Source organism: Carlito syrichta, unplaced genomic scaffold, assembly GCF_000164805.1.
Source record: "Carlito syrichta isolate Samal-C Ts95f unplaced genomic scaffold, Tarsius_syrichta-2.0.1 Scaffold303157, whole genome shotgun sequence".
In the NCBI taxonomy this organism is placed as follows: Eukaryota; Metazoa; Chordata; class Mammalia; order Primates; family Tarsiidae; genus Carlito; species Carlito syrichta.
The window spans coordinates 50312-78249 of record NW_007247253.1 but is presented as its reverse complement, the minus strand read 5'-3'; the positions used below and the strand labels follow the sequence as shown (position 1 = coordinate 78249).

The 27938-nt window shown below is 47.5% G+C and overlaps 1 protein-coding gene across 1 annotated transcript in view; it reads right to left on the bottom strand.

Moving 5' to 3' along the window:
• The window catches only part of SEL1L3 (SEL1L family member 3), a 123559-nt gene that overhangs the window by 45583 nt on the left and 50038 nt on the right, over positions 1-27938 (bottom strand). Inside the window, exons 10-13 of the mRNA XM_008057938.2 lie at positions 16541-16752; positions 14615-14794; positions 5706-5825; positions 3268-3408 (exon numbers count right to left, since the gene is read on the bottom strand). Coding sequence (XP_008056129.1) covers positions 3268-3408; positions 5706-5825; positions 14615-14794; positions 16541-16752 — 653 coding nt within the window. The remainder of the gene's footprint in view (positions 1-3267; positions 3409-5705; positions 5826-14614; positions 14795-16540; positions 16753-27938) is intronic.

Genomic DNA, 27938 nt, shown 5'->3' with positions numbered 1-27938 from the left:
GCTAATTTTTGATTTTATTGTAGAGATGAGGTCTCGCCAAGTTGCCCAGGCGGGTCTCGAACCCTCAGGCTCAGGCAATCCACTCACCTCAGCCACCCAAAGGTGCAGGATTATACCCTGAACCACCGAGCCCGGCTATTTTTGGATGTTTTGTACAGACAAGTTCTTGCTATGTTGCCTAGGTTGGTCTGGAACTCCTGGGCTCAAGCGATCTTCCTACCTCGGCCTCCCAACGTGCTGGGATTACAGGCATGAGTTACCACGCCTGGCTCAATCTTAAAGATTTCTCTCAGCAGCACTGTTGCATGATTATCACTGTTGTTGTTATTATTTTGCTTATATTTGTAGAGCAGAGGCAACAAACTGCAGGTGCCAGCCCAGCAGTGGCTGCTGTGTGAATGCATCCCCGTCAACCCACAGGTAACATCGGGGGCAGCTGTGAATAAGGTTAAATGAGTTTGGTCACCCTGGCTGCTTTCCTCTGGGATTATCTAATTTGCCAGCCAGACAAAGCACTTTATCTGTGTTGGGCAGTCAGGAGTTATTAGGCCACTGCTTGTAACCTTCCTCAGTCCAGCTGGGGTCCCCAGGGTGAAACATTGTACCTTCAACCTGGGAACCAGCTGTGAAGAAGCTAGGACCCTGCAGAATCGGTTGCCTCTAATGCAACTCCGATGCAACTAACAAGAAACTAACAAGGCTCCTCCAACAAAATCAGGATTTTCCAGAAGTGGTGGTTCATCCATCACAGAGACAGAGGCTCTGGGGTTCTCATTATAAGACAGGAACTCCATGGACCACACTGAGACGTCTGGAGGACCATGGGGGAAATGAGGGTAAGTCCAAGAGTGGGGTGGAAGGGGTCCCTGAGGTCTCTCTCCGCACAGGTCTGACAGTGAAGATGCCAGGCAAAGAGAGCCAGCTGTCACTCAGGGCTATTGACTCTCACCCCCTCGTGCCACATGGGGTCCTCCTGGACTCGCACAGCAGTCCACAGGGACTGGATCCCAGGTGACATGAGTGTGAGAGAAAGAGTTTTGCAATAAATACAGCTCATAGCTCTATTTAAATGCATAGCTCTATAGTAAAGGAGGCAGTGCTAGTTAAATCCCTGGGTTAATTAACATGGGCCAAGCCCTGTCCTACTCCATCTAATCATCACATCAGCCCTGCTGAGGGGCTATTATTCCCATCTCAGAAACTCAGATATAGTCATGTAATAAGTGACAAGTGGAGGCAGGATTTTTGTTTTGTGTTGTTTTTCAGTCAGGGTCTCACTCTGTTGCCCAGGCTAGAGTGCAGCGGCGCAATCACAGACAGCTCACCACAGCCTTGACTTCCTGAGCTCAGGTGATCCTTCTGTCTCAGCCTCCCAAGTAGCTGGGACTACAGGCATGTGCCACCACACCTGGCTAATTTTTTGATGTTTTGTAGGGATGAGGTCTCGCTGTGTTGCCTAGGCTGGTCTCGAACTCCTGGGCTCAAGTGATCCTCCCACCTTGGTCTCCCAAAGTGCTGGGATTACAGGCGTGAGCCATGGTACCCAGCCTTACTCTTCTTACATACGGAAAGCCCATCTTCATCACAAGTTTTTTTTCCACATGGAGTAACTTTGAGAAAACCTTCTAGCCAGAGGTGAAAATCTTCCCTAAGATGCTGATAAAGGGTCTCCTTCATCCCACCCAGAGATGACTTAGCTAGAATACAGGAGCCCCTCCCCCCACTGCGCTAAGAAGCAAAACAAAGCAAATAACATCTTTAAGGTGTGGAAAACGAGACCCTGAGAGAAAATGATGTCACCCCAGGGTCATTTATTTCTGTATTTGCCTCTCCCTCTGAATTGAGAGATCCTGGTGGGCAGAAACAATGTCCGACTCGTGACTCTGTCTGTGCAGAATGACCAGCCCCAACGCTAGTAGTCAGCTACTGCTCTTCTGTGCTCATCATTGTTGGTCCTCTCTCTTCCCCTGAGTGTCTGAGCCCGAGGTCAGAGACACGGCTTATCCATCCATATGCTCCTCCGCCCAGAGCAGAGCCTGGCATTGGGTCAGCCTGAATGGATACTTATGGAATAAGCACGTGAATGCATAGGCATATGGCTAAGACCCAGACAACTACGGATCGTCTATGTAGATGTAACGACTAGAAAGAGAAGGTGTGGGCTCTTGATTTGGAAGCCATAACAACCCATAGATTTCCGGGCTTTGATAAGGGGAGTCAGAAATGTATCAAAAGTCACGGATGTTCATCACGAGAAGCCACAGGAAAATGAGCCTGGCCACGTGAATACTCGTCCTCACTGGAAGACACTTGCTTTTGGGGGCAGTTGCTTTCTTTGGGCATGGACAAAAGGTCCAAGAGCTTCCAAAGCCTAAGATTTTTACTTTTCCAAGACTGAGGAACTGATATCTCCGTGTTTGAGGATGAAGGAGACAGACTGAAGTCAGACTGCCTGGATCCCAGTCCTGGGTCAGAAAGGTACCAGTTGGGTGACCTAGGAAGGGCAAGTTACAAAACCTCTCTGTGCTTTTGTCTCCATAAATGTAAAGCAGCAATCCTAACACACTGAGGTACTTGCCTTGTGAGCTGGTTATGAGAACTAAGTGTGTCAATACGTGTCAAGCAGGTAACAGGCGCTCCATCAACCTGTGTGCACCATTCCTATTTGGTATAAGGCACACAACATTTTACAGTCCATGAAGCCCAATGGTTATACTCTCTCATTTGATCTGCGGTCATTACCACCATCCCACGAGATCAGATGACTTCAAGGACCTACACGGTGGTTGCAGAGGTGAGACCTGAATGGCCGTCCTTGTCTCCTCAGCTCTGCCCAGCCCTCTCTTGTTGGCTTCAAGCCAAGATCTTCATTTCCCTCAGCAGGACTATTGGGATCCGGCCCAACGGCACACTACGTTTAAGCTGTAAGTCAGTGAGAACTCTGTCTGGTGGCAAACTCAGAGTGCCTGTAGGGGTTGGCGGTCGCAGGACAAGCCATACAATATGGGTGTCTCCTCTGGAATGTCGCAGCCATTGCGAAAGCAATGAGAATCCAGGTGCCCAATATAAGGCTAATGATTAAAAATGAGCCCAGGGAGCTGCTTCTGACTCTGCCTTTTCAGCCAATATCCCTTTCTATCAAGAGTGACAGAAATATACACTAAGCTTCTTCAATTGTCGACTCCGTTTGTCTGCACGCCCACAGGAAACTGCTCGGGAAGTCTGATAAGAATTGCACAATTTCAGCACAAATTAAGTGATTCTTACCTTGAACAGCACAATGGCATAGTCATATATTAAAGCGGGATCCTCCGTCTCCAGAGCCCCCTTGGCGTACCACTCGATTGCCGCTTCGGGGTTCTTGGCCACACCCTGCTGCCCCCAGAAGAGCATCTGGGCCAGTCGTTGCTTAAAGACAATAGCAATTGAGAACAATGACTTTCCTGTGTGATGCTAGGACTTTGGAAGGCGGGAGGATAAACCTAGTTGATAGTTTTATAAAGAACCAGGGGTTAGCTAGATATCTGTTCTCTCCCAACTAGAGGCCAGAGCTTTGAATGGGAACTCGTGTAAACACAAGCCCTTAACACAAGGGTTCACGTGTGTGTGTGTGCGTGCATGCGTATGTGTGTGTGTGTGTGTGTCTACTGCACCCAAAGTCAGAGCTGCACGGAACTTGGTCAACAATCAGAACTCTCTCCTCCTTTGGGAGGTGTTGCCTGTCTTTTTGGCCCTGTGAGTCTCTGCACATCTTGATCATTAGGGCACCCTTCTATAGCACTTTCCCTTTTTTTGAGTCAGGGTCTCATTCTGACACCTAGACTGCAATGCAGTGGCATAGATCGTGGCTCACTGTAGCCTCGACTCCTGGGCTCAGGTGATTCTTCCACCTCCAGAGTAGCTCGGACTACAGGCATGCATCACCACACCCAGCTCATTTTCTTATTTTTTGTAGTGATAAGGTCACGCTATGTTGGCCAGGCTGGTCTTGAGGAATCCTCCTGCTTCAACCTCCCAAAGTGCTGGGATTAGAGGTGTGAACCACCACGGCTGGCCAGCACTTATCTTCTGTCCCATCGTCTGTCCATGTGGTTGGAGGCTGGAAGCTCCTGGGAGGTAGGAGCCCTAAGATATACTTTGTCTTTGCCCCATTCCCTCACCTCCACCCAGCAGAATTCAATAGAAACTCACAGAAGCGGCTCAACCAAGATTTGCTGAAGGTAGGAAGGAAGGAAAATCAATGCAAGCTCTGGAGTACCCAGTGGCAGCGGCAACTCCAGAACTACATGCTGGAATTTTTTTCTGCACTGGACAGACTGCAAGGTAGAGACAGATGCCCAAGAATGGGGCTGGGGAATGTGTGCTAACATTCCAGCCCATTGGAGTCTCTTCTGTTTTTCCTTCTTTCTGCTTCTCCTCTCATCTCCTTCTCTTCTTCTTTCCCCTCAAATACTTATAACTTCCAGGAAAGTATCTCTTGAAATGTAGGGATCTCTACAGAGGGATGGACACTTGTTAAAAAAGAAGCTCTCGGGTCAGGCGCGGTGGCCCATGCCTGCAATCCCAGCACTTTGGGAGGCCAAGGCAGGAGGATTTCTTGAGGCTAGGAGTTTGAGACCAGCCTGGGCAACAGAGCAAGACCTTGTCTCTACAAAAAATAAAAAAGTCAGTCAGGTGTAGTGGCATGCACCTATTGCCCCTGCAACTCGGGGGGCTGAGGTAGAAGGATCACTTGAATCCAGGAGTTCGAGGTTACAGTGAGCTATGATCATGCCACTGTACTCCAGCCTGGAGAAGGAAACAGAGCAAAACCTCGTCTCTAAAAAAATGAAAAAGAAAGATCCTCTGAACTGTCTGCTGTGTCCCTGACTGTGACTCTGTTCTTTTTTCCTTTCCTTTCCCACCTCTGGTCTTCTGTCTGCTTAGCGGCCCCAGCTGCTCTTCCTGATACTGCTGTGCTCACCAGGAACACTGAGCCAAAGCTAAATCCCTCCTAGGGGAAGAGGCTTCCTCCCAGTGCAATCAGCCCAAGCTGCTCCTGTCAAGGGCTTCTCTTCCCCGTGAAATCAAAGCAGGGAGGCAGGGACACTTCCCCAGCCATCCACGCTTTCTTGTACCTCTTAAAAGTCCATCCACACACAAGAGATGCTCAAGAGGCGAGGCTGATCCTGCCGGCCTCAATGCCATAAGTGATGTGCTATTGTTATCCTAGCTGAATCCATGGCTGCCTTCTTGACGTCCATCTAATTTCTCTGGCACTCCAAGAAGCTTCTTGTTTTTCTGTCTGATGGATGTATCAAAATATCTGATGGCAGACTTCAGGGCTGCACATACATACTGCGGCTTGCTCTCCTTTGGGGTGAGTGGCAGGACTACAATCTGGCCCTCTTGAAGTCAAGAGGGGCCACGAGACTTGCCTTGGTCAGTGAAATGGGAGAAGTGGCTTGTGTCACTGCTGAGTACAAGCACCAAGAGCCATTCTGTCAGGCACCATAGCCGTGGCCCTGATGCGATGGTTCTGGAAACTTCTGTCAGCTCATGTTCCTAAGGATCTGTAAGAACACAGCTCCCTGCTAACCCCCACTGGACATGCAGCCTGAGTAAGAAATAAATCCACACTGTCTTCAGTCATGGAGGTTAGACCATGGCATAACCTGGTCTACCATGGCAGACAGATTCCCCAAGATAGTAGAATGCATTTTTACCTGAGCTGCTGCATTGCCTCGGATAGCTTCATGCTTCAACCACATAAAGACATCTCCATCTTCTTTGGTTTGTACCTTGAGTGTTTCATCATCTTTTAGTCTAATGGTTTCAACATATGCCTGGGAAGCAAGGAAGGAAGGAGAGAGGGAGGGAGGGAGGGAGGGAGAGAGGAAGGGAAGGAGAGAGGAAGGGAAGGAGGGAGAGTAGTAGGAAGGAAGGAGGGAGGGGAGGAAAAAAGGAAAGAAAGAAGGAAGGAAGGAGGGAGGGGAGGGAGGAAGAAAGTACTCAAATGATATGGGCATGCAAAAGACATGATATTATTCTTAAACTAGCAATTGCTTAAGCAAAAACCATATGAGTAACTGAAACACGAGGCGTGCCCACAATAAAATAAGGTCACATTCTTTTGAAACGAATGCATCTCACATCTCTTAAATCTGAACGGCTGTTTGTGCCTATCAAAGCCTTTGCCTTGGGAAGCACTCCCACTTCTACTGCTCAAGCTTGTTTGGAAGTCCACTTTGTGCCACTGATTTCAGAGTCAGATTACACACATGCAGCATCAAAAAAAGGTAAATCAATATTTTCTAAGTATAACCTTATTTCTGATCCTACAGTATGACTATCCTGCACGACTCACCCCTTTCATGTCACAGACTCGGCTTCAAATATCTTTTGGCTATTTTCAAAAATTAAATCTACCCTGAAAAGAAGAGGGCACATTAACTCTGAGGATGCAAGAAAGAATGTGCCAGCGGCTCTAAGGATGAACCCACAGGGAAAGTGCGCAAAATCCTTAGAATTTGCACACAGCCTCCCAGGTATCTGGCTCCTTTGAAGAAAATAAGATTCGTTTTGATGTATAAATGTTTGCTGTTTATTAGAAATCCGGTCCCCTTGTTTCACGGTCTCTTTTTATACAAAATGAAGTTGATCTCACAATGCCAGGAGGGGAGGTTGGAGAGGGCTTCTGATGCCCAGAGCAAGCCACAGGCAGATAGCGGAAAAATTGGATCTGGACTAGTTAGGGAAAACGCTTCTGAGAACAACGCACCAGGCCTGATTTCCCTTCGGACTCTCTTTGTCAGTTAGTTAAGAAGAGTGAGGCCAGGCACGGGGGCTCAAGCCTGTAATCCCAGAACTTTGGGAGGCCGAGGTGAGGGGATTGTCTGAGCCCATGGGTTCAAGAACAGCCTGGGCAACTTGGCGAGACCTTATTTCTACAATAAATCAAAAAAATTAGCCAGGCGTGGTAGCATGCACCTGTAGTTCTGGCTACTTGGAAGGCAGAGGCAGAAGGATCACCTGAGCCCAGCAGGTCGACACTGAAGTGACCATGAGCGTGCCACTGATGAGAAATTCTTAGCTGAGATTTTTTGTTCATCTAGAGAGTTTAGTAAGACTTCAACAAAAAAAAAAAGAAGAAGAAAAGTGCTGGGAGCCACCAAGTCTAGTCTGCGGCTCTCTCCTGAGAGTATCCCCTAGCTGCCTCCTTGCTGTGGCCTCATGAAGCCAGAAGTCTCTTTCAGGGGCACAAGGGAGCTGGGGCTTGGGGACCGTGCTAAGCTCACAACCCAGTAGGTGTCCATTTTCTGCTGCATGGCTACTCTGGGGAGGTCACTTAGCTAACAGCAACAATTAGAGACCAAGCATGGTGGCTCACACCTGTAATCCCAGCACTTTGGGAGGCCAAGGCAGGAGGAGCACCTGAACCTAGGGTTCAAGGTTGCTGAGAGCCATAATCATGCCAATGCACTTAGTTTGGGTAACAGACTAAGATCCCAACTCAAAAAAAACAAAACAAAAACAACAGAATTAGAATGAGAGTCACAACTTTTTAATGAAACCAGCTGTATGACAGGTGTTTAGCAAATGTTTATTCAATTAATCCTCACCACAAGGCTGCGACCCAAGTATCACTGTCTTCAATGCATAGGCAAAGAAACTGAGCCTCAGAAGGTGAAGCCATGAACTCAAGGTCACAAAGACCCTCTAGTTTTTGCAGCTGGAAAGCAAAGTGGCCCTGGTAGTTAGGTTGGCTTGACTCCAAAGACAGAGCTCTCCTGTACTCCCTCAAGGTCCTTTTTTTGGAGTCAGGGTATCACTGTGTTGCCCAGGCTGGAGTGCAGTGGCATGATTACTGCCGCCTTGACCTATGCTCAGGCCATCCTTCCGCCTCAGCCTCCCGACTTGCTGGGACTTTTGATACTTGCCATCACATCAGGTTAATATTTAGATTTTTGTAGAGAGACAAAGTCTCGCTATGTTTCCTAGGCTGGTCTCGAACTCTTGGGCTCCCACCTCAGCCTCCCAGAGTGCTGGCATTACAGGCAGTGAGTCACTGCACCCGGCCTTAAGCATGGCCTTTAAAAGGAACATCATCCAGTTGTTCATTCATTCAAACAACAATTTGTGACCAGGAAAGCCAGGAAGAAGTTGTGGAATAGAGAAAAAACACTGGGGGCCGGCGGGGTAGAGGCAGAGCTGGCAGATATCGGCAGGATCCGAGAGTCCCAGACTGACCAGTTCTGGGATCTTCCATGGCTTTTGGGGGGGCTCTTTTGTGGCTGTTTTATAAATTCAACATTTCTGGAATGAGCAGCTCAGAAGTTCCTGTCTTACAGTGCAGGGCTAAAACCTGCCGGCCTGGTCCCAGGAGGCCCAAGATCTGGAGACGCTGAGATCCTCTGACCGCCCAGGACCAAGCCGCAGAGACGGCTGCATCAACATGCCTGCGGGCGACAGAGGGCCAGGTCCACATCAGACCTGCTGTCTGTGCCTGCGACTGATTTCAAGAAGGGGTAGGGCAGGGAAAGAAAAGAGAAATGGAGATAGAGAAAGGAAGAGAGGAGATGAGAGAAGGGGGGCGGAGAAGGGGACAGAAGGAAAAGGAGAGAAGGAGGAAGAAGACCGCCAGAGGGAGAGAGGGAAGAGAGAAAAAGGGGAAGAGGAAGTGAGGGAGAGAGGCTGCGCACAGCGGCTCATGCCTGTCATCCCAGCACTTTGGGAGGCCACAGCAGGAGGACTGCTAGAGTCTGGGAGTTCAAGACCAGCCTGGACAGCAGAGTGAGTCGTCTCTACAAAGAAAAATCAAGAAGTTAGCTGGGCATGGTGGTACTCACCTCTGTCGCCCCAGCTGCTCAGGAGGCTAAGGTGGAAGGATCGCTTAGCCCAGGAAGTCAAGGCAGTGGTGAGCCATGACCATGCCACTGCACTCCAGTCTGGGCAACAGAGTGAGACCCCGACTCAAAAAAAAAAAAAGGAAGAAGGAAAGAAAGAGAATGGGGCTGGGGAGAGAGGATGAGGAAGAGAGGGAAGAGAGGAAGAGAAAGAAGAGGAGAGGGAGAGAGGGACAGGGCAAGAGAGGTAGAAAGAGGAAGGAAGGAAAGGGGGTATGGAGAAAGGATGACAAAGACTCTAGGAGCAAAGCCTCTCAGCATCAGCCCTGCGTTTTCCAGAAGCATCTGCCTTCCCTGAAGCTGTGAAATATGGCAGAGCTGCCGGCACCCCTGGGAACGCGGCGGCAGGCCCAGCCAGAGGCCTGGGGAATTCCGTCTCCACCTCCACTACCTTCCTCAGAGTCCGTCAGAACTGCCAGGGGGAACCTGCCTCTTAGCATGTTTAAAATTAGCTGTAATGTTTGGTTCCCAATAGAGGGGGTGTGTTTTCTCTGCAGAAATGTAACGCTCTGGGGACTTTAGGATTCGAAAGGAGGAATGGGGAATACCAGCTGCAATAGTGAGAGACAGGGATGCAAATGCCCACGACTCCCTGCAGGTGGATGCCACCCACAAAGGCAGTGCTGCACACAAGAGGGCGGGGTCTGAAGGCACGGGCTCGGGGTCCTACTGCCAACCACGCAACACGGGTCCCAGAAAAGCATCGGCTGGCTTGGCACGGTGGCTCACGCCTGTAGTCCCAGTACTTTTAGAGGCCGAGGCAAGAGGATTGCTTGAGCCCAGGAGTTCAAGACAGCCTGGGCAGCATAGCAAGACCTCATCTCAAAAAAATTAGCTGGATGTAGTGGGGGCCTGTGATCCCAGCTACCAGGGAGGCTGGGGGACCGCCTGAGCCCGGGAGGTTGAGACCGAGGTGAGTCATGATCATGCCACTGTACTCCAGCTTGGGCAACAGAGCGGGGCCCTGACTCAAAAAGAAAGTAACGAAGGAAAGAAGGAAGGGAGGGAGGAAAGAAGGAGGCGGATGGAGAGAGGAAGGGAGGAAAACACCAGTGTCCACAAGACATTGCAGCCACACTACGTTCTTCGCAGGATGAAGGCCAAATGCATTTCCTATCCATTCCTATCCATCATTCCGTCAACACCGTGAGCCAACAACACGCCGAGCACTGTGCTTGGTGCTGGGGTCACCGATGGACAAAACTCCTGCCTAGGGGAGTTCACAGCAAAGGAGCAACTGCAGAGGTGTGCCTGGGTGCATCAGGGTGCAGCAAGGAGACACCCAGGGAGGCTTCCAGAGGAGGTGATGCCTGAGCAAGAGTGAAAGTAGGGGTCTCCTGTGGGAAAAGAGGAGTGTGCGTGGAGAAAGCAAACAGTGAGGAGAAAGTCAAGGCCAGGGGGCATAAACAGCATGGTGTGGGCCAAAGTTTGGGGTTGCACGTTTGGCTGGTAGAGGTAGAAAGAAACCAGATTGAGGAGTGCCTCCCATGGTGTGCAATGAGCTGGCCTTGTTCTTCCCGGTAGTACAGAACAGTCTTCTGAGGAGTCTTTAAAACAGACATATACATGCATATGCGTATTTGCATATTGCAGGGCTATGCCTGGGCGCCATGCTGGTCACCCCCAGAGAGCCTCTGCGGTGGGACATGCATGAGGCATTCTGCAAGCCCCCAGGCAATTTGATGTGTAGTCCCCTTAGCCTCGGTGAGAAGAGAATGGGAAGGGACGAGGCTGGTGACAGAAAGACCAGTGAGGAGGGGTCTGAGTCTGCTAGGGCTGCCATAGCAAAATTCCAAAGCCCGGGTGACTTAACAACAGTCCCAGAGGCTGGAAGTTCAAGGTCAAGGTGTCAGAAGGATTGCTTCCTCTGAGATCTCTCTCCTTGACTTGCAGATGGCCATCTTCATGTGCCATTGTCCTTCTGTGCTGTGTCCTAATTTCCTCTTCTTTTTTTGAGTTGAGGTCTCACTCTATTGTCCAGGCTAGGATGCAGTGGCACAATCATGGCTCACTGCAGCCTCGACCTCCTGGGCTCACACGATCCTTCCACCTCAGCCTCCCGAGCAGCTGTGACCTCAGATGTGTGCTATCACATCTGGTTAATTTTTTTTTTGGTAGAGATGAGGTCTCCCTATTTTGCCCAGGCTGGTCTCAAACTCCTGGCTCAAGCAATTCTCCCACCTCAGCCTCCCAAAGTGCTGAGATCACAGGTGCAAGCCACCACACCCAGTCATAATTTCTTATAAGGACACCAGTCCAATGGGATTAGGGCCATACCCAACCGTCTCACTTTAACTCATCACCTATTTAGATACCTTCTTTCCATGGATGGTCACATTCTGAGGTATTGGGGGTGGGAACCTCAACATATGAATTTTGAGGGGATACAATTCAGCTACTGGCTGTTGCAGCAGCTGAGGGGAGAGATGACAAATGACAGACTTCAGCAGTGGCAGGGGAGGAGGTAAAGATGGGGGGAGAAAGAAATTGACTTGGATAGCTGTCGGGGGTTAACTGATGGATGAGGAGGAATCAAAGTCAACGCCCAGTTTCCAGCATGGCTGACGGTACCATCAGCTGAGGTGTCTACAGGGAAGCAGAAGAGGAGATTACTTCTCCTTGCAGGTTGTCCCCATTGCGGATGGGGATTTGGAAGAAAGACCTCAGACGGAGACCAGGGTCTGAGTATCGTGAGTACGCGGAAGGCCGCTGAAGCCAGGGGTGAGGGTGAGATCCCCGACCCCCTCCCAGAAGGTGGACCAGGAGGAGAACAGAGGCCTGCGAGCCAAGCCTTGAGGAAGACAGACTGCCTGGGAGGGGGCAGAATGAGAGGATCAGTCATTGGCGACTGAGTCACAAAACCAGACGGAAACACTTTCTGTCTTCTCTCTTTGTGACCCGAAGCCGAGTCCTACCAAATCATAAAGACGTGTTGTGGAGGGTGACTGCCAACAAAGAGGATGCGGTGACATGAGCCATGACTTACATAAAAGAGAAAATGAAACAAGATTCGAGCAAGGGGTTATGGACGGATCCTTGGTTCGTTAATTAAAGGTCTGGCTTTCTCTGCCTCTTCATTTGCTACGTTATTCTGGTGAATTAATAGATTTCTCGACAAAGAGACATTTAAATCAACATATGACACCTGTTTAAATTCTCCAGAAGCCATTAATTACACATTCTTAAGAAAATGAGCTACAACCCAACTTCCCTAACTATATAATTCCTGTGATTCTTAATCAGGCGACTTTTCAGCTGCAAGAGGGATGTTTTCTGTTCATCTCCTCTAGTTCTGACCAATTAAACACTTCCCTTCATAATCATAACATTTCATATGCCAAATCTTCAAAAGAAAAGGAGCTTGTTAGCAACATACCATTTCCCGTTGCTAATTTATGCTGAATTTGAATTCTTAAAAGTATAATATATACATGTAGGGCATTATGAACACATCCAGGTCTAGTAGAAAAACAACAGTAATATTATTTTAGGACTTGATTTTGTGCAAATGTTTTTTTTTTCCCCAGAACAATTCTTTTTGTTAAAAAAAATCTTATAATTAACAAGTTGAGGTAAAATTTTGCATGTAGCTTATATACACTGAGAAAAGACATGTACAAATTATAAGAGTGTATAACGATATTCAGAAAGAATCATGATTATCTAAAGGAATTGGCATTTCTATATAGATAGCCTTTTGGTATTTTATAGCTTGACCCATGTTTAACATTCACTGATAGCACGTATCTTTCAATCATTTCTTTCTTTCTTTCCTTTTTTTTTTTAAGTCAAGGTCTCACTACCCAGGCTGGAGTGCAGTGGCACAATCACGGCTCACCACAGCCTCGACCTCATGGGCAGGCTCAGGTGATCCTTCTGCCTCAGCCTCCTGAATAGCTCAGACCACAGGCATATGCCAACATGCCCAGCTAATTTTTTGAGTTTTTGTAGAGACAAGGTCTCACTTTGTTGCCCAGGCTGGTCTCGAACTCCTGGGCTGAAGCGGTCCTCCTGCCTCAGCCTGCTTAAGTGCTGGGATTACAGGTGTGAGCCCCCACACCTGGCCTGAGTCATTTATTTCATAATCATATGGTGGCCATCGTAGATTTCTTTTCCAGAAACCAATCATTCCTGACCATGAGGGTATGAATTTTCCTCACTGTGGGTTTCTGAGACCCCGAGTCCCAGCCCAGGAACAGAGCTGGGACTCAGGGTCCAGGTCCCAATTAGCCACTCAGCCCAAGATTCAACAATTCTGACCCAACCAGGCCCATCTCTCGGGCCTGCTTGCCAAGCAGGGGGGAATCAAAAGTTTACAGCATGGACCAGGGCCACCGCTGGCCACGCAGTCACAGCTACATGCTGTCTGTGGCTCAGCTACCCCGCTCCTTTAGGCATTGTCCATGGCAGAGTTGAGTTGCTGCAACAGGGACTGTACAGGTAAAGCCTAAAACGTTAACTATGCATCCTTTACTGGAAAAAAAATGCTGACTATTTGCACTTCTCAGCTAAACACTCTGAGCACTATGACCATGAAGGATGTCTTAAGTCATTCCTGGAGAAAGAAGATGTAGAAAGCTACATCCGCAGCAAGGTGCAGTGGCTCATGCCTGTAATCCCAGCATTTTGGGAGGCTGAGGAGGGATAATTACTTATGAGACCATGGGCAACATAGTGAGACCTCGTCTCTCCAAACAAACAAACAAACAAAATTAACCAGGTGTAGTGGTGCGTGCTTGTAGCTCCAACTACTTAGGAGGCTGAGGCAGAAGGATTGCCTGAGCCCACGAGATCGAGGCTTGTGGTGAGACATGATTGTACCACTGCATTCCCGCCTGGGCAATAGAGTGAGAATCCAACTCAAAAGAAAAACATACATTAAAAAAAAAATTATAAGAAGCCAACCACTTCATAGTCCACTACCATCAGATGCTGATCTGTATTACCAAATGACAATTTTCTGTTTACTTTTACACTATCACCTTTAGCAATGCCCTGTCTGGAAACAAACCATCAGCTGGTCTAACGTAACACATTATGGGTTTTTGGCAGATGTGAGTCAGTGATTTCTTTGCCCGATGAGTCAGTAAGCTTTGATGACTTGCAGAATCAGGGGCTGGAGTCAGTGCCCCTCATCTAGTCCACACTCCGGGATAGGGCGGAGTCTTCAAACATCACTTGCAGCAGTCAGTCACCTGGGAGCACTGGGCTAGCAAGGCTCGTGAGATGGGACCAGACATTCCCAAGCACCCCGCGGTGGGAACACAGCTGGGTGTGAGGCTTGTTTCTAGATGGTGTAGACCCTGCTTGCTCATTATGCCTTGCTAGGAGCCCTCAGGACTTACTGCCTCTACTCAGTTGGACTCTAACACCTCCAGACCCCACCATCTTACATGGTCTTGGAACAAAGATAAGCTGCCTGTGTTTCTGGTACACATGTTTTACAAAAACATAACCTGTCCAAGGCCAAATCTACTCTTCACATACCCATCCTCTCACTAATAAAAAGTTCTTCATTGCATAGAGGTGGGACTGTGCCCGTATTCAGCCCGAAAACACAGTCGGGAAGTATGAATTGGAGAGTGAACGAGAGCTTTTCTCTCCGTCTGACTGTGTTCATCCTCTGAAGGTCAATGACTCAGTCACAAGTGCAGGCACTTCATACAGTTGTTCAGGAAGCCCCGGAAAGCCGGGTGGTGACCATTCCCGTCCCTTTCTCTCTCCCGTACCTGGTCTCCTTGGAGTGTGTGCTGGTCAAGTGGTGTCTTCGTGGCAATGTTGCTGTAGTAGGCATATGACAGTTCCCAGTCCAGTGGGTAGTTGTCAATACCCTGGTAGTGTTTGTACCCAAGATTCATTGAAGACAGCCTCTCACTGCCCTGACCTCCAACCAAACTATACAACATGCCCTGTAAGAAAGAAATCGACAAAGTGTTCAGTGGATCGTAGACACAGTCATCGAATCCTTACACTGAAAGATCATCTAGCCCAGTTCCTATAGAGAATCCTAGCTGTTTCAAAACTATGTCAACTTGCCTTAACAAAATCTTTAGGAAAAAATCCAATCCAGCTTCCTAATGGTTTACAAATTCCCAGCTATCTGTCCTTCCTCGTGTCTAATAGCTTAAGATGCCCTGACTTGTACCTCTTCTTGGTAAAAACGAGGACCCTTCCTGACTCCTCTCATAGCATCTTTTGTGTAGCAGTCAACCATTCTAAGGATCCCTGGTCAGCTTTGGCTACATCATCTATGGCACATGATCTGAATAGAGGGTCCATGTCCCAACCTCACACTCTTAGGAAGTTAGTGCAGGAAGAAGTGTCTTTGGAGATTGACTGGTCCAACTACCACATTTCATATTTGAGAAAATAAGGGTCCAGAAACAGAAAATCATTTGTCTATGGTCAACCAGCCACTTGGTGGCAGAGACAGGGCTCTGTTCCAACTCTTCCACTTTCAAGGGGACTGCTTCAGGGACTCAGGAAAACATGGCATGCTTCAGGAGTGTCTGTAAACCAGAGGCATACAAATGCATCACTGAAAAGGCCCATGAAGCCACTTGGGCACGTCTACACAGTCTGTGTCTTGCCAGACCAAGGATAAATAATCATACTGCAAAATCTGAAAACTGAAAGTAATCAGGGAGCATTCAGTAGTACTTATTTTGATGGTTCATTTGACGCGTCAACTTGGCTGTGCCATCAGGCACCCAGATTAAACATGTATTCTGGGTGTGTCTGTGAGTGTTTCCAGATGAGCTTAGCACTGAACTGGGGGAATAAGTAAAGTGGATGGCCTTCTCTAATGTAGGTGGGCCTCCTCCAGTCCCTTGAGGCCCTAACTAGGATCAGAAGGCAGAGGAAGAAGGAATGGGTCTCTTTGGGCTTCCCGTCTGCCTGCTTGAGCTGGAACATCACTTGTTTCCTGCCCCTGGACTGGAGTTTACAGTATCAGCCCCCTTGCTCCTCAGGCCTTCAGACTCGGATTGGAATCGCACCACTGGCTTTCCTGGCCCTTAGCCTGCAGACAGTAGACCGTGGGATTTCTCAGCCTCCATAACTGCACGAGCCAATTCTTCATAAGACATTTCTTTCTCTATATATAATCCCATTGGTTCTGTTTCTTTGGAGAACCCTGACTAATACACTTACGAAAATGTGCTTCTAAATGTTAGGCGAATTGCATAATAAATTTGGATTCAAAAGCAAAAATGAAACCGTCTGCTTGGGAGTTTATTTTGATGGCAGACTGCTGGATGCAACAATACTTTGCTTAGCGGTCCAAATGACTTCACTTAGCTAAAAGCCATGTGGGATAATGGTCCCACAGCCAGGGTAGCTACAAGAATTGGGTAAGAGGCACTTGCTTTTGAAGGTCTGGAATTCTGGCAAGCCCTGTCCAGGCTGTGTTTCAGATGATGGACCAATCATACCTGCAAGGCCATGTCCAGAAACGGACAAAGTGCCCTCTTCCACTCACTGAATGCAGAGAGGATCCTGTATTTAACACACCCCAGAATATTTTTCTTGAGTGTAGAGATTTTTAAAGAGCTCCAAGGAGCCACAACACACCCAGTTCTACCAGGGGCACAAATGCACCACTCTGTACATATAACGCAGGTGACCGATGTTCCTGGGACCGAAAAATACTCTACCTGCAGCTGGTCCCGGGGAACAGCTAAGCCAGTTTCATACAAGACTGCGAGGTAGTAGGATGCTTTATGGTATCCACAGCAGCTTGAATCCATCAGAAAGGGAACGATAGAGCTAATTTGGTGAAGACCATCAACGCCGGAGAGTCTCTTGACAGCCTTCTCAAAGATCCTCCCACCGATTTCTAATACAGATGCACCTGGGTTCCTTGGGACTGTGAAGAACACAATTCAGAATGCATACAATTAATTACCACGGGATAGACATGGCTTTAGAAAGAAGAGGAAAAGCCAATTAAAGCACCTGAGTTATTGATATGGTTGGTCCCGTGGTGCCTTGAAATATATCACCTTGTGGGGAGGCAAATTAAACCCTTTGGGGATGCCATGGTGTCATTCTGTAAATAGTTTTCTCTCTGGCACTAAATGACAGCCCAGTATCCCTGGGAAAAAGATGTGCCGGATGTAGCCGAGAGATCTCGAGAGTAATTGACTCAGTGTAACTCACTACCAAATCAGGACCACTGAAGCTTCCAGAGAGATTTTTTTTCCCTTTCCTTCTAAGACTCTAAATAAGAATATGTTTTATCTCAGAAATAGTTCCTAGGTGCTGCTCTAAAAAGTTCAGCAAAAGAACCTTATTTTTAGAGGCTTTCTTAACATCTCTTGCCTCCAGTTTTTCTCATGGGTCTCTAAATATAAAAAAAAGAATGAGTCAACTTTTATTGAGAGCTTACAACATGCCAAATCCTGGGTTAAGTGTCTTATGCAAATTGTCATTTAATTGGTACAGTTTTATATGGCAGGTACTATTTTAAGTGTCCCCATTTTTTACACAAGCAGACTGAGGCCTGGAGAAGAATAATGTGTCTAAAGTCACAGAGGCGGAGCCCAGTTCTGAGCCCAGTTTTGCAGGTCACTAAAAGTAGTGCTTGACAGTCACTCTGCTGCACTTACTGCTGATAAGCAGGCCAACAGGTGTCTCAATAAACATCTTGCCACCATGGATAAAAACCTGTTTACACAACTGCTTTAAGCTATATGCTTCCTTTTACATAACTCTCGCATAAATCTATAAACTATCAACATGTAAGCCCAAATGAGTAAGTTTTATGGCCTTAAATGTCACTGTTTAGAGTCTTCTAAAGCTTGTTTTTATCATTGGTCTCTCTTGTTTATTAATTCAGCAATGAATGTGTACTTTCTATTACATGCAAGGCACTATTCTATAGACTATGTTACAAAAGATGATCAAGGATTGTAAAAGTACTGCTTACACTGAAGTTAAAATTTAAGTTAAATGTAAATAACCCCCACTTAAATGTTACAATAAATGTCAATTTCAGATTAAAATTTCACCTGCCTAAAAACTGTTCTGTCCAATATTTGTCTCTTGCTTTTTTTCATTCCATCCAAAATTAAAATGTTATTTAAAAAAAGCTCAGAAGGCAACAAGAGTGTAACTCTCAGCAGCACTTCAGGAACGAACAAAAAAGAGTTTTCAACATGGGAAGGTTTGGGATGGGTTTATTTAAGGGCAATTCTCTCACAGAGGTCCATGCTAAAAATGGAGGTCAAGATCAGAGGCTCCAAGGATGAAATTGTGAAAGCTGTTTATGAACCGGTACTGGTCCCTGTGGGGAGCTGGGTGTCCCTGGGAGGGTGGCACTGTGCTTGCACTGCAGATCCCAATCTGTGGGAAGGGCCTGTCTACCACCCCCACCCGGTTTTAAGGCATCCTTGTCCACTGGCTCCTGGAATGCCTCCTGTCCAACCGCCGCCAGGTCTGCATTTGCTCCTTTGATCACAAGGCATGGCAGGCGCTGAAAAAAAATCGCCTTATTGCACATACGGCGTTTGCTCCTTTTTCTGTATTTTTTTCACTCCCTGAAGGTTTGTTGGGAAAAAAAAAATCAAACAATGCAGATTTGTATAAAAATAAAAACAGAAGTCCCCTTTCCTCTCATCTTTTTTTAATAGTCAAGATAGAGCAATCTCTTCGGGTCCCATCCCACTGTGGGAGCTTTTCTGTCCTCTTAATAAATCCTCTTAATAAATAGTGAAGATAAAAACTATTAAAAAGCTTGGTATGTATGCACTGAGACTTTTCCTTTGCATATTCAATAATTCATATACACACCAATTTACATATATATATGTATATACTTTCTGTCCAAAATTGGCATATTTTACTGTTATAGGACTTGACTCTCAACTTTCTCTGTCTCTCTCTTTTTTTTTTCAAAGTAGCATTTATTAAGAAGACAGAAAAGCTCCCACCGTGGGAGGGGACCTGAAAGAGGTTGCCCCCCACCATTTTTTTGAGCTGGAGACTCTGTCACCCAGACTGGAGTATAGTGACATGCTCACGACCACCCCACCATCGACCTGCTGGGCTCAGGCAATTCTTCCACCTCAGCCTTCCAAGTAACTGGAACTACCGGCGTGCGCTACTACACTACCACACCCGGCTAATTTTTGATTTATTGTAGAGACGAGGTCTCCCCAAGTTGCCAGGGCTGGTCTTGAACTCATGGGCTCACAGAGAATCCTCTCGCCTCAACCTCCCAAAGTGCCGAGATTATAGGCTGAGCCACCGAGCCTGGCCTTTTTTTTTTTTGAGTCAGTCTTACTTTGTTGCCCAGACTGGAATGTAGTGGCACAGTCATGGCTCACTGCAGCCTCCATGTCCTGGCCTCAGGTGATCCTTTCACATCAGCCTCCCAAGAAGCGGGACTATAGGAACGCACCCCCATGCCTGGCTAATTTTTTTATTTTTTTGTGGAGATGGACTCTCGGTATATTGTCCGGGCAAATCTCAAACTCGTGGGCTCAAGCAATCTTCCTGTCTTAGCCTCCCTTAGTGCTGTGATTACAGGCATGAGCCACCGCTTCCAGCCTCTCTTTTAAATTCACTACATATTGTGAAGATCTCTCAGTGACTGTTAGAAGCTCATTCTTTCTAGCGCTTCCATAGTATTGCATTCTGTAGCTGTTCCGTTTCCCAACCAGTTCTCTATTTTTATACTCTTGGGTTATTTCCAGTAGTTTTGCTATAACCAACAACGTGGCAGTGAATATCCTCGAACACTTCCCCTGTTCATCTACTGGAATGATGTCTGAATGATAACACCCTTTTCCACCAGAAGTTTGGAAATCTCTTTTTGGTTTTTTGCCTTGCATAGTTGAGAGAAGTACTCTGACCAAACCATCGGCCACAATCGGAACCTTCTCCACTCGAGTTAGCATGCACTGCCGCGTTCAGAGTCGCAAAACAAATTTGGTGTTACTTATTTGGATATCTACGTTTAAATATGTGCTCATCTCTGATGCCCCTCTGTGCACACTGCCAGTGAAGCCACATTAACATTTGTTAGCGATTCATTCCTGCCTCCCCTGCTTTGCCAAATGCCTAACGAAGATGATGAGTTTTGCCTAACGAAGATGATGAGGACCTGAGGTTTGCAGGCTCAGAGGAGCGAACAGTCTCCAAGACAAATGAAGCTTCAAATGAGACACTTGCCCTGCTGACCCCGGGCACGGAACCCTAGAAACCATCAGCAGGAGGGCCCAGGTAGCTGAGACTGCGGAGAATGAGGAGCAAAAGGGGAGTCCTTCACAACATTCAAATCCTTAGCCCAAAAAACTTGGTGGACGGACGTGTAGGCAGGTTGAAAGAACTTCATTCCTTTGGTTGTATATTTAAATTCTGGGCCGGGTGTGGTGGCTCATGCCTGTAATCCTAGCACTTTGGGAGGCTGAGGCAGGAGGATGGCTTGAGCCCAGGTGTTGAAGACCAGCCTGGGCAACATAGCAAGACCTTGGTCTCTACCAAAAAAAAAAAAAAAAAATCAAAAAAATTAACCGGGTGTGGTGGTAGCTGTAGTCCCAGCTACTTAGAAAGCTGAGGCGGAAGGACTACCCGAGCCCATGATGGCACCACTGCACTCCAGCCTGTGAAACAGAGTGAGACTCTGACTCTAAAATTAAAACAAAACAAAAAAACCTCGAAACTCTCCCAAAATATTACCAATTACCAATCAGTATTTTCTCTGCAAAATAATCCAAACAATTTTCTGCATTAGTAAATGTAATAAAAAAATAATAATTTTAGGGAAAAACTGCTCATTTCACACATTTATTAAACTTTGAATTCCAACTGTTGCCCAAAAGCAAAGGCACGATGTCTTTGGTGATATTGTGAAACTGGCGATTTCAAAGTCAGTTTAATGAAACTGTTAATTTCACCCATCTGGCTTAGCATATGCATTTTTTTCCAGTCGATCTGTAACTAAAAACATGCCTTGTTTATGGAGATTAATGGTTTAATGGAGAAACAAACAAATAAAATAGGAGAAGAAGCCGTCTTCTCATTTTCTTGAAGCACCAAAAGCTAGGGAAAAGTGTCACGGCCACCATTAACTAACCCTTACATTTTTCCAAGTAGCATAGCACTGTTTATTTTTCTTTTTTGTCTCTTTTACAAAAATACCATAAGGTCGCCATTTGCGTGCTCATCATTAGATGAGCTAAAATGCAGCAGGGCGTGGTGACTCAAGCCTGTAATCCCGGCACTTCGCAAAGAAGAGGTGAGAGGATTGCCTGAGCCCACGGGTTCGAGACCAGCCAGGGCAACTTGGCGAGACCTCATCTCTACAATAAATCAAAAAATTAGTTGGGGGTATAAAATGAGCATGCGCCTGTAGTTCCGGTTACTTGGAAGGCTGAGGCGGAAGGATCACCTGAGCCCAGCAGGCCAACACTGGGGTGGCCATGAGCATGCCACTACACTCCAGACTGGGTGACAGAATGAGACTCTAACGCAAAAAAAAAAAAAGGAGCTAAAACACAGAGTAAGAGAAGGAGGCCCCTTGCCAAAGGCCCCGGAGCCAGGACCAGCATCTGTTGGAGAATTTAAAAGGAAAAAGGCACTCCTCCTTCCCTGCAGAAGGACAGGAGACCTGGGGAAGAAAGTCATGCTTAGTGTCAAGTTTCTGAAAGGTGTGATGTGTTCAAAGCAGAAAGTTTTAAAGGGGAAAAAAGTAAAGGAGAAAACATCATTTAATCATTAAAAGGAACACTCTTCACCAAGTTTACTGTGCAACAAACACAGTGCGCTCTATATTTGCATTCTGAGCCAGTAAGTCTGGTGTGGTTGAAGAAGCTGGTTGACTCTCAAAAGTAAACTGTATCTTTCTGTGCTGGATACATTTTTTTATTTTGTTCATGTCATTTTCCTCCACTCCCTCTTCCTTCGCTCCTTCCTTCCACCACTCTCTTTCCTTTCAGGACTCTTTTTTTTTTGAGTTGGAGTCTCACTCTGTCGTCCAGACTGGAGTGCAGTGGCCGCTCCTGGCCATCGCAGCCTCGACCTGCTGGCCTCCGGTGATCCTTCTGCCTCAGCCTTCCAAGTAGCTGGAATTACAGGCAGGCGCTACCACACCCGGCTGATTTTTTTATTTATTGTAGAGATGAGGATCACAGCCCCGTTCTTTGTTTCTTGTCTCTGTATTTTTTTAAATTTTATTTATTTACTTATTTTGAGTGGAGGGCATTTCACTCTGTTGCCCAGGCTGGAGGGCAGTGCCATGATTACAGCTCATTGCAGCCTCGACTTCCTGGGTCCAGGCGATCCTTCTGCCTCAGCCTCCAGAAAAACTGGGACTGCAGTTATGCACAATCTGCTCAGTTTATTTATTTTTATTCTTTTTTGTAGAGAAGAGGCCTCACTATGTTGCACAGCCTGGTCTCAAACTCCTGGGCCCAAGCAATCCTCCTGCCTTGGCCTCCCAAAGTACTGGGATTATAGGCATGAGCCACAGCACTCGGCCCTCCAAGTATTATTTTTTTGGTAAACTATAATGTATGATTTTTTTTTTTAAATCATAAAGATGGATATTTCTTTAACATAGAGTGAACACAGCTCTTAAAAGGGAACAGTGTCCTAATGTTGTTATGTAACATAATTGTATTTCTATCATTTCCATGCATTTTAAGGTCTCCAGATAAACAATGGCAAAAATAAAGTTAAAAGCACAGTAGAGTTTCGCTAGCGCAGCGAGTCACCTCCTGACACCTCTGTCCCCACACTCAGCATTCAAAACCCAGGGGGCAAGAGGCAGCCGGTGGCCCTGAAGGGACAACGCAGATGGCGACCTCCCTGGGAGGCCAGTCTACCCCTCGATCTGGCCTGGTCCCAGAGAACAGTTTGTTGGCAGACCTTGGAATTCTTCTAACCACGGCACCGACCCCTGTGGGCTCAGAAGCGGTCAGCACAGGATGAAAGTAAGAAAAGGGATAAACAGATCTGGCCTTGGGGCAGATGTCCCTGGGGGTGTGCTGCCCATTCACCCATTCCATTCCCCCACCCCTCCCTGCCTTCATGGCACCCCTCAGAGCCTCTGAGTCCTTTCTCTCGGGCTCTTGGCCACAACAAACCCTGGGGCCTCAACCTGGGGCCTCAGCCACAGCCATTCCTGCAGCCTCTCACAGCCCAGTCCCTGTCGCCTCTCACAGCCCAGTCCCTGTCACCTCTACTTCTCTGGACACCAAAGCCCCATTCAAAGGGTTTTTGAATTCAAACAGCTCCATTTTGACAAGCAAGGTGTGACAGGAAAGTAAAAGAAGGAAATAGCCAGCACCACTCTTAAATAATGAAAAACATGCATACTAAAACACCACTGCCCCAGCATCAGAAAAAGCCCAAATGCTAATAGGGCAATTTCTATGCTCTGGAAGGAGCCATTTTCCTAGTGAATTGGAGGTTCCCCAGGAAACACCACTGAGGTTGACCAATCAGAATCCCCCCCCCCAAGTCCTGAACACAGGGTCTCATGTTGGATGTCACCCCGGAGCCCGGACAGTGGTGAACTCAGGGACGGAGCAGCACACAAGCATTCCTGTGCCGGGCAAGGACATCAGGATGCAGAGCGGGTGGCTCTGAAATGCCCGGGGCAGGAGGGGGGTACCCAGCCACATCTACATGCACTGCAGCTGGGTGCCCCCAGCAGCCCGCCATCTTTAATTCAAAGGCGTGTGGATATTGGGAGGTGAGGAGCGGGTCCTGTTAGACATTAGAGAGGGGAGCACCGGTGGGAACAGCTGCGTTTCACACTAGGTTAGCACATCAGCTGTCAGCGTTTAAAAAGCCTCTCTCCTCTGCTCCCCCTGGCACTTGGCACAGAGCTGTGTGTGGGCTGGTCCACACTTTTCATCGCGGTCGCCCTAGGGCCTAGCATGGGGCTAGGATGCACCCAGTACCTGGGCCCCGAGTTGGGTTGGCATGGGCCCTGGGGCTGTTTCAGATCTGTAGGCCTCGGCAATCAGATTGCAGAGAATGTGGGAGCAGGGGCCACAAGTATCACATTTCTGGATTCTTTTGTAAATGAGTGTGCAGACACCCGAGGAACATTCTGGTCTATTTTTGCGGATAGCAGAGAACTGGCAGACAGGGTCCTGGCGGACCAGAGAAACACAACTATGTTTACAGAGGTGTCGACAGAGATGGGACGCGGCAGCTCCTGGGAGGAAGCAGACTTGAGGAGGAGTGGGAGAAATGAGAAGAAAATAGACAGAAGGAGAACAGGCCCACCGAACTCTGTCAGTCCGGATTAGAGTGTGGCTTGGCTAACACAGACCTTGAACTTGTGTCTCCTGGAAGTCAAATTCCTTATTCATTCAGCGACTCTCTGATCTAACAAAGATGTTTTGTTACTACTGATGTACTTTTGCACTTAAAAATACTTTAGCTAGTACTTTTGTTACTACTAAGATGTTTTTGTACCTGCTAACAGTGAGGCAGGTCACTCATTCACTTGGACTGCCTTTGTTTACCCAACAAATACTGACGGAGGTGAGGGTCTTCAGAGAAAAATCTAGATACTGTTCCTGTCTTGGAGGACTTCAAAGCTCTACTGTGAATCAGGAAAATCAGCCATCATGATGCAGGAAGAGAGTTACGGTCGGTCAAGGGGACACCCACACAGTGGCAGGGCGGCCCTTGGAGAAGGAGTCATCTGCCTGGGGGCGAGGAGAGTGGCCTGGGGGGCAGGTTTGAGTTGGGGCAGGAAAGCTGTTTGCCAGGCAGGCACACTGAGGAGTGTGGGTGGGTGGAGTTCGTTCTTTGAAGAGGACGGGGCACAAGCGTGCCATGTGGGGTCGTACCCGTTGGCTGACATACAGCACAGGCACTAACCTGTGTCTGGCACCATGGCAGGCACTGCCGAGAACTGAAAGCATAAATTGGATGCCTCTACTTCCTACACCAGCCAGAACAAGCCTGCAACCGAGGGGGCGACGGAGACACACATGGGATCAAGTGATGTAACTCAAGGCAGAGTAAGGCGTGTTCCGTTCAGGCGAGCCTACCTCTCACATCCAGATGGCTTCTTTCTGCCCATGGACGTCTGTCTTAGACATTATGCCACTTTATAAAAGCATTACATTTTTAATTCCGGCTCACCCAGACTTTCCCCAGGATAGAAATGACTGCACAAAAATAAATTACACCTCACACCCATGAGGATGGCTACTATCGAAAGAACCCAGGAGATAGCACGTGCTGGCAAGGATGTGAAGATATGAGACCCCCTGTGCACTGTTGGTGGGAATGTAATGCCGTTGCGGAAAACAGTATGCAGGTTCTTCCAAAAATTAAACATAAAGCCCCCACAGGACCCAGAAATTCTGCTTCTGGATATAGTATAGATCCCCAAAAAAGTGAAAAGCAGGGGTTGGAAGAGATATTTCTACAGCCCTACTCACAGCAGCTTTATTCTCAACAGTCAAGAGGTGGAAACAGCCCAGGTGTCCATCAATGGGAGAACCGACGAGTCAAACAGAGTGTACACATGAGATGAAAGATTATGGGACTTAGAAAGACAGGAGATTCTGACATGCTACAATGTAGATACACCTTGAGGACATTATGGCCAAATGAAAGAAGCCGGTCACAGAAAAATACATATTGTATAAGACAGCACTTATACAGGGTATCTAAAGCAGTCAGACTCAGAAATAGAGAGAAGGATGGTATTCAAGGTCGGGGGGAGGGGCGATGGGGAGTTGTTTAAGGAGCACGAGAGTATCAGTCTTGTGAGATGAAAACGTTCTAGAGATCTGTAATATACTCAACACTAGTGAACTGTACACTTAAACATGGTTAAGATGGCAAATTTTACATTATGAATATTTTAGCACAAATAAAAATTAAAAAATAAGCAATGACAACCCTTAATGATGATTAATAAAATATTACAGTCCTTAATTATAGTCCTTTAAAAAGTAAAAATGTAGGCTGGACATGGTGGCTCACACCTGTAATCCCAGTGCTTTGGGAGGCTGGGGAGGGAGGATTGCCTGAGCCAGGAGTTTGAGATCAGCCTGGACAACATAGCGAGACCTCGCCTCTACAAAAAAATCAAAAAATTAGCCAGGCATGGCAGCGCACGCCTGTAGTCCCAGCTACTCAGGAGGCTGAGGTAGAAAGATCACTTGAGCCCAGGAGGTTGAGGCTGTGGTGAGCCATGATCGTGCCATTGCACTCCAGTCTGGGCAACAGAGCGAGACCCCAACTCAAAAAAAAGAAGAAAAAATGCAAATATTTGGCAACTCTCTTTTGTAACAGAAAAATACAGTTGTTCCGCGAACACTAGGAAGGCGCTGACCTTACTAGCCGGGATGCAAAAGACACGAATTTACAGGCTTCCACCATGCTGTTAATGAAACTGAAGACTGCCCACTCCCCGCCCCCTGCGACGTTCTCTTCTCTCCTTTGAAGTGTGTCCGTTGGCTGAGATCTAGAGCAGATGACCCATCCAAAATTACGCAGGGCGGCGGGGAGAAACGCTCTTGGGTTTGGGACATGCGTTTGCGGCAGCCTGGAAGTGGAGTGTCACTGCAGTTAGAGATACTGCCAAGGAGAACGATGACTCACTGGTTCAGAACCAGAAGCCACAGGCCACTGCCTCTTTCACCATGACTCCATCTTACTGGTTAAAAACTCCAGGAAAATTGCCTGAGCCCGCGGGTTCGAGACCCGCCTGGGCAACTTGGCGAGACCACATCTCTACAATAAAATCAAAAATGAGCCGGGCGTGGTAGCGCGTGCCTGTAGTTCCAGCTACTTGGAAGGCTGAAGTGGAAGGATCGCCGGAGCCCAGCAGGTCGAGGCTGCGGTGGCCGGGAGCGGCCACTGCACTCCAGTCTGGGTGAGAGTGAGATTCCAACTCAAAAAAAAAAAAAAAAAACTCCAGGAAAAATAATACCATAAATTCATCTCCTTCGGGGCATTGATGGGAGCTGATACTTTCTTCTTTACGTTTGGTTGAAAGAATTCAAAACACAACCCCATTTTAATTCCACCCTGGCTCGCAGGAGGCACTTAGTCAATGCTTGTTTCATGAATGAATGAATGCATGAAAAGTTGTGAATGACTTGAGAACACATCCACTGGGTTAAACTCCTCAGCTTTGCTGCCTCACCTGCTCAGTTCCTACAGTAAGAATTCCAAGCATCAAACATCTCCTAATTGAGTCCATTCTCATACCTCATCTCAGATATGAAAAATGTAATATGATGAGAATGTCCTAATAAAGTCTATTAATCAACAGGACAGGACAGTGCAGCACGGTCGCAGAAAATAGAATGCAAACACAGTTCCTATTAACTAAAGTCGTCTGGAGCACACCAGAGCCAGCCGGAGCCAGACACTGCAGGCAGAACAAATATGGAAGGAAGGAAGGGTGCTTGAAGAACCAGGCACAGCTGTAGGGTCACACCCATAGTGTCACACCTGTCTTACTATGATTCTTTTCTATAGGGGACCAGAGTGAAGACAGGTTGAAATGGAAACTTATTTTTTTTTACCCTCAATTTACAAAAACGAGTTCTCTGCGTTTTTCTCAGCCTTGTCAGGAAACGGGGTACAACGTAAGATTCCCCTCTCTATCCCAGGTTAGCATCTCCCAGAAGATGCCGCAATAGCCTTCAGCAAGGGCATGTTGCCAGATACAGGGATGAGTTTGAGGGAGTGCATGCCCCACCTGTGAAGAAGGTTCCCCAGTTTTTCCAACGTGGCCTAGAAAAACAGGCGCTCAAGATAGAATAGGGGCTGGTGGTTGGTTCCAGAGACTCCTCTCGGCTTCCTTCTCCCTCCCCACATGCTCCTGAGCCCCCAGAGAAAAGCAGGGAGAGGAAGAAGGAAGGAAGCTGTGTGCCCCAGAAGGCAGAGGCCGCGAGGGCAGGGAAGGCTGGCTGGGGAGGCTGACAGGCTCAGCCCCTCAAGGTACGCTCCTCGGCACTGCTCTAATGTGGCACGTGACTGGCAGGTTCAGCATGAATGGAGCCCCAAAGGAGCAAATCTGGCTGCGTGGGGTGGTAGCTCACACTTGTAATCCCAGGA